The sequence below is a fragment of the Podarcis tiliguerta genome (assembly GCF_965153285.1).
Source record: "Podarcis tiliguerta genome assembly, chromosome: 4".
Classification (NCBI taxonomy): Eukaryota; Metazoa; Chordata; class Lepidosauria; order Squamata; family Lacertidae; genus Podarcis; species Podarcis tiliguerta.
This window is the reverse complement of record NC_139537.1, coordinates 72,563,276-72,578,489: the sequence shown is the minus strand read 5'-3', so window position 1 is coordinate 72,578,489 and position 15,214 is coordinate 72,563,276. Positions and strand designations below refer to the sequence as shown.

The 15,214-nt window shown below is 40.0% G+C and overlaps 1 protein-coding gene across 1 annotated transcript in view; it reads right to left on the bottom strand.

The window, feature by feature from the left end:
- Nucleotides 1–3,866: 3,866 nt before the first annotated feature.
- The window catches only part of LOC310676848 (uncharacterized protein), a 45,229-nt gene continuing 33,881 nt past the window's right edge, over nt 3,867–15,214 (bottom strand). Inside the window, exons 12-16 of the mRNA XM_083439025.1 lie at nt 14,737–14,805; nt 6,427–6,545; nt 6,020–6,160; nt 5,309–5,431; nt 3,867–5,091 (exon numbers count right to left, since the gene is read on the bottom strand). Of these exons, the coding sequence (XP_083295151.1) occupies nt 4,883–5,091; nt 5,309–5,431; nt 6,020–6,160; nt 6,427–6,545; nt 14,737–14,805 (661 nt within the window). The 3' untranslated portion in view covers nt 3,867–4,882. The remainder of the gene's footprint in view (nt 5,092–5,308; nt 5,432–6,019; nt 6,161–6,426; nt 6,546–14,736; nt 14,806–15,214) is intronic.

Here is a 15,214-nt window from a genome sequence, read left to right as displayed (position 1 = left end):
ATCCCTTTATTGGGGCTGTTCGGCTCTCTGAACGTTCCGATCTTTTTGTCATCGTTCTTTTAAAGCCACGCCCTTCGTGACGCGCGCCCGGCGGCTTCCACGCCACCTCTCCAATTAGACGCGCGGCGCGGTCCCGGTTCTCATTCGCGCCGCTTCCGCAGCGGCCCCTAGCGGCAGCTCGAATCAAGCGCAGGAGGATCTCATCGCGGCTCATCCGTGCCACCCAGTGGAGCGGACGCAGCACACTCGCGCGATATTAGCAGCCTGTTTTCACAGCAGCGCCTTTCAGCGTGCGGGGAATGCGCGGAAAGGAGCGCTTGAACTACAACTCTCGCCGTTCCCGGCCGTTGTTCGTGCATGCAGGGGCTGATGGGAGTTGTAGTTTGGCAACATCTGGAGGGCAAAAGTTTTCTTCATTGCAGAAGGAGCAATCTGGTGCTGCCAGCCGTAGGCAAAGTACGTAAAACACAGCATTCAGCTTTAAATTTATTTTTTAATGTATCATCATAGCCAGGCATTGGAGAGACCTGTCAGGAGTAACTGTGAACCACTGGTATCAAGTAGTATGGGAAACAGCCCTATTAGAAAAATTAACCAATAAACTGAAACTGACACAGGGACAAATAGAAGAGGACGCCTTCACCCCGGTATGGCTCCCCTTTATGACGTACATAGCCTTTAACTAATGGGAACTCCCACTGCCGCCACACGATTTCTGTTCCCATCCTGAAGCAAAGTTCTTAACCCTAGGTACTACAAAAGATAACGACAAAACTCCGCCAACAGCATACAAATCAATCTGGCTAGCCTGATTAAAAATATATACACAGTCACACACCCTACTCACACTCACAAATAAATCTCACTACAGCCACCCAAGGACAACCAATCACACCCTGGGCCACCCTCTACCTCTCTCATCACAACAAGTGAATAGTAAGAAAACCCATACAAGTAATGCTGACACAAAACCCACACATAAACAGAACAATAGAAACATAACCACCCCACCCCACCCACCACTCCCCCTCTTTCCCCCTCTTTTCTTCCTAACCTAACATTGTATGTACAGTGGTACCTCAGGTTACAGACGCTTCAGGTTACAGGCTCCGCTAACCCAGAAATATTACCTCAGGTTAAAAACTTTGCTTCAGGATAAGAACAGAAATTGTGCTCCAGCGGCGTGGTGGCAGCAGGAGGCCCCATTAGCTAAAGTGGTGCTTCAAGTTAAGAACAGTTTCAGGTTAAGAACAGGCCTCTGGAACGAATTAAGTACTTAACCCGAGGTACCACTGTAGTACCTAGGGTTAAGAACTTTGCTTCAGGGTGAGAACAGAAATCGTGTGGCGGCAGCGGGAGGCCCCATTAGTTAAAGTGGTACCTCAGGTTAAGAACAGTTTCAGGTTAAGAACAGACTTGCAGAACGAATTAAGTTCTTAAGCCGAGGTACCGCTGTATCATTAATGTCTCATAACAAATGCAGCTGAATTGTAGAAATCATAACTTGTAGAAAGAGACCTCACACTGTTTTTGTATACGTAAGAAATCTCTAATAAAAAACATAAGAAACAAACAATCAGGAAGCCATTCAGAACAGAATTACAATGAATGATATGGCATATTCTAGTGCAGAACTTTAAGGAGTGCCAATCAATTATTTAAATGAAGGGCGAAAAAGACCTATAGAGAGAATAGGGTATTTCTCTGTAGTTCCACTGGTAATCAGGTTGATCCCATGTATTGAGGCTGCAATAACAGGCTTTATGATTTAGGATATTCCTTTACAATTCAGAAGTTGGTAAGTTGAGGACTTGTCCTAATGTCACACAACTCAAGCATTTCTAACAGACGTATTGATTGCTCCAGAAGTTTCCCTTAGGTGTTCTAACAATAAAGTTGTTTTAAAAGTAAATATTTCCTTCTGGCCTCACCTTATCTGGTATCTGGCCTTGGAACCTTTTAAAGAGAGGCTCCTGTGCAAAGTCAAGCTAGACTCTCTGGTGCCAGAAGGATTGCAAAAACTCAAATCCCCCCTTTCCAACTGTTTCAGTTCTAGGAGTACAATGGTGATAAGATAACTGACTCTTAACTAAAAATTCACCCCTTTTTTGTATACCCCAAAAGGCAACCCAATCCTTCAATGACAGGCATGGTAAGATAATAATTTTATTAGGACCTTCTTCCCTAGAGTTCACAAGGAATGTTTAATCAGACAAAGATCATTCAAGTTTTGCCCATCCTCTCAAATACAAGACCCACAAAATGTGATTTTTTTATCTGCACACAGCCTCATAGCTCCCTTGAAGCGAAGTACCATATATTTTACCAATCTGGCTTTTTCTCCCTTCACTGAAACAGAATTTTTGCCTTAATTGGATGACGCTTGAGCTGCGTAACAACCGAAGTAATCTTCAGGTTCATTCCGCCACACTATACTATTCTTACAATACATGTTGCCACAGTTGACTCTAGCAGCCACAGGTAGACTTGTTTGCTTATTTGTGTGTGTGGCATATGCATGCTACCCCTAAGCAAAGTCCTGAGAGTGTCTTAAGTGGTTTTGGTGCTTCACATTGGAAGCGGAGTCATTAATACTATCTCAGACCCTCCAAGTGTCCATGTTTTCCAAGCACAGTCCCAGATTTACAGAAGCCGTCCTGGTTTCTGATATGATCCTGTAATGTCCTGCTTTTCCTTAGGATGTCCCCATTTTCATCAGACAAACGTAGGAAGGTACAGACACAAAAATTGCTGAGCTTTTTTTAGTTTTGCCCAAAGTTTTCGAGCTATTTTTAAGGAAATTAACCGAAATCTACATGGACATTTAAGCGATATACACTCAGGCGCTGTTTCCAATGTCTGGGAAATTCCAGCTGTATGGCAGCCCCAAATTATGCAAACCCCGAGCCAAGGAGTAACTACACAACCTTTAGAAGACATCTGAAGACAGCCCTGTATAGGGAAGTTTTTAAATGTTTAATGTTTTGTTATGTTTTTAGGCATGTTGGAAGCTGCCCAGTGTGGCTGAGGCAACCTGTCAGATAGGTGGGGTATAAATAATGTTGTATTCTAGTTACAGGTAGGTAGCCGTGTTGGTCTGCCATAGTTGAAACAAAATAAAAAAATTCCTTCCAGTAGCACCTTAGAGACCAACTAAGTTTGTTATTGGTATGAGCTTTCGTGTACATGCGCACAAAAGCTCATACCAGCAACAAACTTAGTTGGTCTCTCAGGTGCTACTGGAAGGAATTAATTAGTTAATTAATATGTCCCTATTTTCATTGAAGAAATGTTGGAGGGTATGCACAGATTAAATGATATTGTGAAGGCAGTCACAAGGCTGAGGTTTATAACATCTTCCATTATGGCAAAGGAGGTGGCTGGTGCCCACTGAGACTTGTAGGGTGGGAGGCAGGAAGGCCAAATGGAGGTGGACCCAGAGCCAATGACTGGTGGAGCCAGAGCCAACTCATCCGAGCTTTGTCCCCATGCTCCTCCCTGTCGGAGGTGAAAACACTGAGACCCAGTAGGAGGAACAGGAAAGCCACTGCCATTCCCTGGTCTTCCTGCAAGTAAGAAGGCAGGCAGGCAGGCAAGAGGTGGGGCCTGTCTGAATGGAGAGCAGTGCCTTCTTTGCTGTACTGGTTCAGTCTCCACTAGGATCAAGCAAGCAAAGGAATTTGGCAAGCAACATGAGGGTCAAGGCAAGTTTGGATGCAGTCCTTCCTGCCACAATGGAACCTACTGTGGTGATCACACAGGGTCCCCGGACGTTTCACCGTCTATTGATCCCTGTGCCACCACTTTATTTCTCACTGCCACCACCCAGGTCCTACCTGGTACAATACTGAGTCCAGTCAGGGTTAAACTGGAGCATGAACTTCTGTTTATTTATTGCAGTTTAACAAGCATGTGGTTTCATAAACGGTATCGGTCAATTACAATCATGGGGTGCCTATCCAGACCTATAACTTCTGCTACCTGCTCTCACTCACTAAACCACCTCTCAGATATTTACTTGTCTTCCTAGCTCTTACCTGTTCCTGGCTCAGCTTATTTCGCTACACTAACTCAACCTACCCACAGACTCTATCCCAATTTACTCCCACTCCAACCAACCACCCAACTCCCAACGAACTCCTCCCTTCGCCCCTCCCAAAGCTGGTTTTATAGTCCCTCTGGGGTTCTGATTGGGTAACCTGTTTAACTATTTCACCTCCAGCACTCTCATATGTCAATGTCACACCTACGGCTTGTAGGAATGGTCTAGCCAGAGCCCACAAAGATGATGATCACCGACTAAATCACACCTTCTCTACTTTTCACATGGGAGTTTCCTGTGGCCCTGGTCCAATACTCTAAGACAGGGATGGGGAATTTGTGGCCTCCCTAATGTTGCTGGACTTCAGCTCCCATCAGCTCCAACCAGCATACCATCTAGAAGAAGGAAACTGCTTCAAGATCTCTCTATAAAACTTATAAATCAGTGTTTTCCCAACTTGCTGTTTTGGAACTACAATTCCCATCATCCCTGATCACTGGTACCTGATGATGATGGAAGTTGTAGTTTAAAAAACAGCTGAAGAAACACTACTAAGAAAAAATATGAAATCTACTAATACAACAGTGGTTTAGATGTAGCCATTTTTATTATTGTCCTAGCTTCTCTTAGAATTCTACCATAATGCTAAAGGGTGGGAAATATTTCCACATAGCGAAGATTTGCCAAACAAAGTATAGCGGTTGAACACGTTCAGTGCTATCACTTCTCAGCCTTTTCGCTAAGATCAAGGATAGTAAGTATGTTCAGTTATGGCTGCAAAGAATCAGGCTGAAATATATCCATTCAGTCACGACGTTCATAGAATGTTCTTGGTCAATGTTATTTTCTTCCTAAAATGGCATCAAAGAGAATTGCTTTCTTTTGCTGAATATCCTTGAAGCCGGCGGCACTGAGAAGCGCATTGTACTCTGATGGGGTCCGTTCTTTTCCTTGAGTGATAAGCAGCATAACCAAACCATATATATGAGCTTCGAATGGCCCCGTTCTGTCTTCATTGAGAACTATTTCCACTACTAGAACTCCACCACCTGTTTTGGAATAGGAAATGGAAGATGCACCGTTACATATTAAAAAGCAGTATGTTACTTTGCCCAAGTATCCTGGGATCAGAAGCTCAAGAAATAAAGGAATGCAGCTGAGCCTGAGTGGTACACGGACATAAGGGGAAGGGGGCATGGGGAAATCCAAGCAGATTAGTATCAGGATTAATTCCCACAGGAAACACCTTTGACACCATGCACCTACCAGGCTTACAGGCTTTGTGGAGTCTGGTTAGCAGTTGCACACACTTCTCCTCACTAAAGCAGTGTAGGGTCCTAACCAAAATATACAGATCAGCTTCTGGAATTGGATCTTTGAAAGCATCACCTGAAATAAAACAAGTAGAGATCCAGTGAAAGAATTATTATTCTTAGGGAAAGCATACTTCATTTTATCTTTCTCAAATTTGTAGCTATAAGGTGTGCACTTCTGTCTCCTGGTGCTTCTCCTGTAAGGAGGCAAAGCTGAACATAAGAGTCCTGGGCCAGTGTGGTGTAGTGGTTAAGAGTGGTAGTCTCGTAATCTGGGGAACCGGGTTCGCATCTCCGCTCCTCCACATGCAGCTGCTGGGTGACCTTGGGCTAGTCACACTTCTCTGAAGCCTCTCAGCCCCACTCACCTCACAGAATGTTTGTTGTAGGGGAGGAAGGGAAAGGAGAATGTTAGCCGCTTTGAGACTCCTTAAAGGGAGTGAAAGGCGGGATATCAAATCCAAGCTCTTATTCTTCTTCTTCTTCTGGGCAGATCTGTTCTCATGGTTTTCAACTCCCATCAGCCCCAGTCAGCATGGTCGGGGATGATGGAAATTGTAGTCCAGCCATAATTGAAGGGTCACTGATTCTCGATCCCTGCTTAATGCATGGCTGTTAGTGGAAGAAAACGATGTAACCTTTGCAGAATAAAACAACATTTTACCTTTGTGAAAAGTAATTCTGTGTTCCTCTGAGGAGACAAAATGCTTCTTTCCTGTTTCCACTACTTCAGGGAGGTCTAAAATGGTCACTGTAGAATTTGGATACAATGAGATATATTCCTTTGCTAGGGCTCCACTACATCCTTAAGGGGAGAATCAAAGGAAAAAATGAACACGCTGTGCATATCAAAGCTTTCCCCAAAACCTCAGGTGCAAAACTCTAAGATAGTACACCAGATAGGTAGCTGTTCAATCATTTCATTCCATTTACCACTTTTGCAGTTCTGAGGGTCTGATAGTTCAGAGTTTGGGTCATGGGTCATTGAGGGATGTTTCCTGTTCTACAACAGCAGCCTTATGATTTCGGAGTGCCAGCATAGGAAGACATGTGAGAATGTATGGTACTTACCTCCCACATCACAAACGAGTGGGAAATGAGAGAGATCAAATGCATTCAACACATCTCGACCACAGAGACTCCACATCTCGTGCATAAACTCCATGAATTCTCGCAAGCCGCTCTCTGATCTAGTAATTCAAAATAGCATTGCCAGTTAACAGAGGGCATATCTTTGAACAGAGGATGGTTCTAGACAGGAGCCATATTCCACATAATGCTGTTGCATTTTAGTTGTGTGTGGATTTCCTTTCCTTTCTTCGGCCTCATCCTTCTGTTTCCCATTGTACCGATCATGGTGGGATGTATCCATAATCCATACTCAAATTTAAATACTACTACTAGTAGTAGTAGTATTAATAGTAGTAGTAGTAGTAGTAAGTAGTAGTAGTATTACTACTTAATACTAGTAGTAAGTAGTAGTAGTATTAATATGAATAATACATCAATATGAATAATACATCATTTACTGTAGCTGTTCCTCTCACCCGACTCAGAAAAGGCTGTTTGCTATCACTAAAAGCAGTTGTGCTTCAACATTCGAAAATACTGAAGGCAAAGAAGGCAGGGTCTTCACAGCTAGTCTGTTAGGGTACCAACTTGAATAAAATATGGTGTGAGCCCAGGTAAGCCCCACCCCTCATAACTGATCACATAACGCAGTGCATACACGCCATTTGAATGGGAATGCCCATCAACCTGGGGGGGGGGGACCTACCCCCTCAAATATTTTATTTTGGGGCCGAAGCTCCCGTGGCCCCTAGGAGTTGGATCCTATGTAGTTTGTGTAATGTAACACCTGATAGCAGCAGCCACAAAATTAAGAGATGCCTGTTTCTTGGGAGGAAAGCAATGGCAAACCTAGACAGCATTTTAAAAAGTAGAGACATCACCTTGCCAACAAAGGTCCGTATAGTAAAAGCTATGGTTTTCCCAGTAATGATGTATGGAAGTGAGAGCTGGACCATAAAGAAGGCTGATCGCCGAAGAATTGACGCTTTTGAATTATGGTGCTGGAGGAGACTCTTGAGAGTCCCATGGACTGCAAGAAGATCAAACCTCTCCATTCTTGGAGACTTCCGGTTCAGCGCGATCGCAGCGCAAGCGGGGATTTTTCAAGCGGAAAATCCCGTGTTTTTCGGAGACAAAAAGGGGGTTTCACAGGGCGCAGTGGCCCCCCGAAAAGTACCTGGAGGGTGTCCAGATACACTGGTTCCCGCACAGCCGAAATGCGGACCTCCCGGCCGTCAGGTAACTCCCGTAAGGGAGCGAAGAGCACAGCGGGGGGAAGCGCGGGCGGAGGGAAGCCATAACTATCTCCGGAAAACGAAGCCCCGAGCTTGCAGGGAGAGCGCTGGATTCTCTAAAAAAAAGAAATCCGAACCTTAAGAGCTTATAAAAAGGTGGACTGGCAGTAAGGAAGGATTCGGAGACTAAAGAGAGATCAAAAGAGCTCAGCTGTCAACTGAAATCGGCTAAGACGCAGCTGTATAAGCAAAGCTGGCTAATGAGTGAGCGTCGCTAGCGGCTAAAGTTTCTCCTTCCTCCCAACTTTTGAAGTAACTTTAAGAAGATACAAAGTAACGTAAAGAGGGAGAAAGTTGGAAAGGAGGGCAAAAGGACTAATAATTGGCTACTTTAAGTTCTTTTTGTAACGGGAGAGGAAACGGTGGATAAAAGGAGAGGAGTGAAAATATACCAGTGTCCCTTTTCAGTCATCTTTTTTTTTTAAAAAAAAAAGAAAGTCCTGCGCAACGGAAGTGAAGCTTCCGACTCCATTTTGGTCGCTTTTTTCTTCTCTATGCACGCTGGAGTACAAGGAGGGGGAAGAAGATTAGCTAACTTGAAAACTTTGTCTTGACTACCTTCCCTGTGATTAAAAAGTAAACTTTTTCACTGACTGGATATGATTATTTTTGATCATTTTGGACTGGAAAACTGAGGAATTTAAAAGTTGGGACTCACTTTATTATAGACACCAGGTGGACAAGAAGGGAAATACAATCTGCAAATTTTTTTTTTTTCTTTCCTTTTTACTCCTCCTTCTCTGGTTACTGCATCCGTGTTTTCCAACGATATCCTCCATCCTCTTTTTTCCTTTTCCGCATATGTGATTTTTGACTTAGGTGGGGGCTGTCTCTCAATTTTTGCCAACAGTGGATTAACTTTTTGCTCTTTTCTTTGTTTTGTTTTTTTCTTCATTTTTTGGTCCTTTTCTCTGTGGAAGTTATTGGATACTTTTTTATTTTCACCAACTTTTATTTGTATATATATGAGGATCTAGCCTAATTGGTGGCAAGAAGATAAAATCAAAACCAGAGGGAAGTCTAACTTTTTTCTTTTGCATTTTTTTTTTCTCTTGTATCCCTCTTTTTTTACCATTTCTTTTTTTTTTTTTTTCTTTCTTGGGGAGTGTAACCGGAACTTGGGGGGTGTAACCGGAGTTGAGAGAGTCCAATCGGTCCGGAAGGCTCTAAAAAAGACTCTAAAGAAGAGTGGTTTAATTGAGTGTGATAGGTAACTTAAACAAGGATTATATAGTGGAGAGGTTATATCTGGAGGCCACATTATAATTTTTGGGACAGAGGCCTTTCAAAGTTAAAAGCTAAAAAAGAGGAAACTATTGGTAAAGGTGTAAAATAAGGAAGTTTGAATTACCTTTATATTGGGACTGTGCCTGGTTAGTAAGACTGAATTAATTTGGTTTGGGATTTTTTGAAGTGACTGTTAAAAATAAAGAAGCAACAATATAATTGGAGACAATGTCTCATCAACAAAAGAAAGGAGGCAATGGGGGGACCCCAGCTGAGAGAAAGGGGTCGAAACAAGAATCAGATTTCAAAGCAGAAATATTAAAAATGTTTGCAGATATTAGGCAAAGTGAAAAAAATTTAGAATCAAAATTAGAACAAGTAGATACAAAGATTGGAAAATTGGATAGGAAAATAGATGAGACGGTTAATGAACTGAAAGGGCAAATTAAAGAGGTATCCAAGAGAACACATGTGCTGGAGGAAGGAATGAAGAAGACAAGAATGGAAATGAAAGAACTGAAAAAGGAAGACGAAAAGATCAAGGTGGGGCTCTCAGAAACAAACAAAAGGCAGGAAGAGATGTGGGATGCGATCTCTATGAATGAATTACGGCAGCGTGAAGTGAATTTAAGGCTGAGGGCCGTACCAGAGACTCAGGGAGAGGATATCAAACAAAAATTAATATTAGAACTAGCCCAATGGTTGGAAATACAATTGGAAGAAATGGAAAATACAGTTCAAAATGCATTTAGGATGAGAGTGAGAACAACTAAATCAAAGAAAGCCCCAGGAGATTGCCTCATAACATTTAAGGACAGAGAGATGAGAAATTTGATCCTCCAGAGAAATAGAGAAAAAAGACTATATATAGATGGCAGCTATATAATCATCTTTAAAGATATCCCAATTAGATTGTTGAAACGAAGATATCCATATAAACCAATGGTGCAAATTCTTAAGAAGAACAATATCGAATTTAAATGGGAATATCCGGAAGGGATTTCCTTTGTTTATAAAAGCAAGAGGCATAGGCTGACCAGGCCAGAAGAGATAGGCAAGTTCCAGAGAAAGTATAAGGAATTGATAATAGAAGAAGAGGACGACAAAGATAAAGGTACACCAGGAGGAATAGGAGCCACCGGAGGATTGGACTCAGATGAAAAGGAGAAGAAAGGGGAAAGGATGGACGAAAAGGAGAAGAAAGGGGAAAGGACGGACGAAGAAGAGGAGGAAGAAGAGGAAGGCGAAGAGGAAGAAGAAGTAGAAGAAGAAACAAACACACTATAAAAAGTAATTTACAACAACCCTTATTTCATCTATAATAAAGAACATAATGGCGTTAAAAATATGGAATTGGAACATTAATGGGATGAACGAAAAAAAAAGGAATAAGGTGGAACAATATTTAAAAAAGAAAAATTTGGATATTATCTGCTTACAAGAGACACATGTAGCAAGAAGACACAGGAAAATTCTGATCAACAAAAGACTTGGGAACGAATTTATTTCATCTGATAAAGAAAAGAAAAGAGGAGTAGTTCTGTATATCAAAAATAAAATAGAAGCTCAGCAAATTTTCAAGGATGAAGAAGGTAGAATTATTGCTGTACAGATTACTTGGCAAGGTGAAAAATTGTTAATAGTCGGGATCTATGCACCCAATGGAAATAAAACTGATTTTTATAAAAAGTTGGAAGAGAAATTATTTGAGTATATGGACCAAAAAATAATTGTGATGGGAGATATGAACGGGGTAGTCTCAACAGAAATGGATAGACTAAGAGAGAAAGAGTCGAAAGAAGGTAAACTACCCAAAACTTTTTTTGAAATGTCAAAAAATTGTAATTTGATTGATATCTGGAGACTGAGACATCCACTTGAGAAACAGTTTACGTTCTACTCAGAGCCAAATCAGTCAATGTCCAGAATAGATCAAATCTGGATCTCTAATGAATTAACCCCAAGAATTTCACAAATTGAAATCCAACCAAAAGTAATTTCAGACCACAGTCCAATTAAATTGGAGATAAAAGGTTTAGAAGAAAGAACTTTTAGGTGGAGAATGAGGACCAAAAAATTTTACAAGATGCACAAAAGAAACTGATGGAATATTTCGAGGATAATTGTAATAAAGGTACGAAGATGAGTATAGTTTGGGACGCAAGCAAGGCAGTGATGAGAGGGTTCTTCATACAACGGAATTCAATTAAAAAGAAAAACAGAGAGAAAGAAAAGAAAGAGATTCTCAAACAAATAATGGATAATGAACAAAAACTAATTAAAAAACCAAATAATTCAAAAATTAAACAAAGTATTAAGGTGTTGCAAACACAATTTGCTATGATAATTAACAGAGAAGTGGAGTGGAACATTAAAAGGCTAAGACAGAAAAACTTTGAATTTGCTAACAAATCTGGGAAATGGCTTGCTTGGCAAATTAAGAAAAGAAAAGAACAAAATACAATAAATAAAATTACAGTAGAGGGAGAAGATATAACCAACCCAAAAGAAATTAGAAAATGATTTTTGGATTTTTACAGACAATTGTATAAAAACAAGGAAAAAAACAATATGAGGAAAATAGAGAGATATTTAAAAGAAAAAGAGGTGCAAAAGATCCCGATAGATAAGAAAGACAAGCTGAACACCCCAATAGATAACGAAGAGATAAGAGAGATTATAAACGAGTTGAAAAAAGGGAAATCTCCAGGTCCAGATGGATTTACAGCTAGCTATTACAAAGAGATGAGACAGATTTTGACAGCACCATTGAAGGAAGTAATGAATAACATTCTGAAAGAAAGGGAAATACCTGAGACATGGAAAGAAGCCTTTATAACCTTTATTCCAAAGCAAGATGCAGATCCAACACAAGTTAAAAACTATAGACCAATCTCTTTGTTAAATACGGACTATAAAATCTTTACAGGATTATTGGCGAAAAGGCTAAAAAAAGTTTTACAAGAAACTATTCATGAAGACCAAGCGGGCTTCCTCCCAGGCAGGCAGATGAGGGATAACGTTCGGAACATCGTTAATATTTTGGAATATCTGACAGCCAGGAATGAGAAGCAGGCAGCTTTGATGTTTGTGGACACTGAAAAGGCTTTCGATAATGTCTCATGGGACTTCATGTTAAAAAACTTAGAGTATATGGAGGTAGGGAAGGGCTTCTTCAATGGAATAAAAGCAATTTATACGGAACAGAGAGCAAAACTGATAGTGAATAACGTAATTACAGAAGAGGTAGAAATATCGAAAGGTACAAGGCAGGGATGTCCACTCTCGCCTTTGTTATTTATACTGGTTTTGGAGATCTTTCTAAAATCAATTAGGAAAAATGAAAGGATAAAAGGGGTGTCGGTGGGTCAAAATAAATATAAAGTTAAAGCCTTTGCCGACGATCTGGTGATAATGATGGAAGACCCGATGGAAAGTATAATAGAAGTGTTGGAGGAGATTGAGCAATTTGGAAAAGTAGCTGGTTTTATACTAAATAAGAAAAAAACCAAGATCATAGTAAAAAATATGGATCAAACACTGGTAAAAGAGTTACAACAACAAACTTGTATTGAAGTGGTGAAAAAGGTAAAATATTTGGGAATATGGCTGACTCCAAAAAATATTGATTTGTACCAGAATAATTACTTACCTGTGTGGAATGGAATTAAGAAAGATCTAGAGGTGTGGGGAAGATTAAAATTATCCTTTTGGGGTAGGATTTCAATGATTAAGATGTGTGTACTCCCAAAGATGTTATTTTTATTTCAGATGATTCCAGTACTTAAAGGGACGGGGATATTTAAAGAGTGGCAAAGAGGGATTTCGAGATACATCTGGCAGGGCAAAAAACCAAGAATTAAATACAAATTATTAACAGACGCAAAAGAAAGAGGGGGCTTTGCCCTGCCAGATCTGAAATTATACTATGAGGCTTCGTGCCTTTGCTGGATAAGAGACTGGATAAAATTAAAGAACACAAAATTGTTAGATCTAGAGGGATTCGATAACAGATTTGGGTGGCATGCGTATTTGTGGAGGGAGAAGAAAAAGGGCCACAAAACTTTTGAAGACCACATCTTTCGGAAATCGTTAAAGGAAGTTTGGGAAAGATATAAAAATATATTGGAATCAGGGATTCCACACTGGTTGTCTCCATTAGAGGTTATGTGTGTTAAAAAAATTAATATGAGAGGAAGTTGGATTACCTATGGAGATCTAGTGATTAAAGATGGAGAAAAATGGAGATTGAGGCCATACGAACAAGTAAAAGAGTACGTGTTTGATTGGTTTAACTATTACCAGATAAATGATATGTTTAAAAAAGATTTGAAAGAAAAGGGTTATAAAGGAAAAGAGTCAAGATTTCAAACGGAAATAGTAAACAGTGATAGTAAAATAATTTCCAAAATGTACAGAATGTTACTAGAATGGCATACGATGGATGAGGAAGTCAAGTCGGTGATGATCCACTGGGCCAAGGATTTTGGTTATAACATATACTGGGAAGAGTGGGTGAAAATATGGAATAACAACTTGAAGTTTACAGCATGCACCACATTAAAGGAAAACACGATGAAAATGGTATACAGATGGTATATCACACCAGTTAAATTAGCAAAGATGTTCAAAATTAACAATAAGTGCTGGAAATGTAAAGAGAAAACGGGAACTTTTATACATATGTGGTGGGAGTGCAAAAGAGTGAAAGGGTTCTGGGAGAGTATATATAATGAATTAAAAAAGATGTTAAAATATAGCTTTGTAAAAAGACCAGAAACCTTCCTTTTAGGAATAATGAGGAACGATATTAATAAAAAGGACTGTAAACTTTTCCAGTATGCTATAACAGCAGCGAGAGTACTGATGGCCCAGAAATGGAAACAGGAAGAACTGCCGACTGTGGAAGAGTGGAGAATGAAGTTAACAGATTACGCAGAACTGGATAAATTAACTGGGAAAATTAGATACCAACGAGCTCATAAATTTAACGAGGACTGGGAAAAATTTTCGGGGTATTTGGAAGATGTATGTGATGAGCGAACAACGCTAGTGGGTTTTAAAGAAGTTTTGTGAGTAAGATAAGGAATATTGCAAAGATGTAAACAAATATGGTAAGATAGATATTTATTTATTTACTTGTTTAGTTTAAAAGGAAAAAAAAGGGAAAAGGAAAAATGGTGATACGAAATACGAGAAATGTGTAGGAAAAATTTTTATTACGGACGATTGGCAGGAAAGTTGAGGGAAGTCCACATAAATTGTAAATATGTTAATGAGAAATCGGTATAATTGTAAATATGTATGAAAAAACTGAATAAAAATGAGATGTTAAAAAACAAACCTCTCCATTCTTAAGGAAATCAGCCCTGAGTGCTCACTGGAAGGACAGATCGTGAAGCTGAGGCTCCAATACTTTGGCCACCTCATGAGAAGAGAAGACTCCCTGGAAAAGACTCTGATGTTGGGAAAGATGGAGGGCACAAGGAGAAGGGGACGACAGAGGACGAGATGGTTAGACAGTGTTCTCGAAGCTACAAACATGAATCTGACCAAACTGCGGGTGGCAGTGGAAGACAGGAGTGCCTGGCGTGCTCTGGTCCATGGGGTCACGAAGAGTCGGACACGACTGAACGACTAAACAAACAAACACCTGATAGCAAGGAATCTAATTTTAGACATCAGGTGAATACAAGTTAGCAATAGGTTTCGCACAAATTGCAAAGGGAAAGCTTTGCCCATTCTTTAAAAAGAAACAAGATCTACAAAAATACATTTTTTTCTGTACCTGTACGTAGCCTCATAGAAATCTTTTGTAGAAATGTCACCTAATCTATATGTCTGAGCCTCTCCTTCCCTGAAAGAGAATATTTGTTTTAGTTTAAGAAAGAATGAGCATCATGACTACAGAATTAAATTTCAGTCTCTTCAGCAAAACAATTAAACCAAGTTTACTACTCATACAATTACATTTGTTGTCAAAGCTGTGTCTAACAATCACAGGTTTGTTTATTTGTAATGTCTGTGAGTTTTACCATTTTATTACCCTTTTTATCAATCTTTTAATAATCAGTAAAAAAAGTTTGTAAACAAAAGTGAGGAACAGTATTATAAGATAAATGCTACAAAGCTCCTTTTTTATATATTTTGCTATAGTGCTAAAATATCATAATACAATACATAAAGCATACTACCCAAAATCCAACCTTAAATTCACAGCCATTTTAGCAACATGGTTAATTGCAGCAGCTGTTATGGTAGTGGTC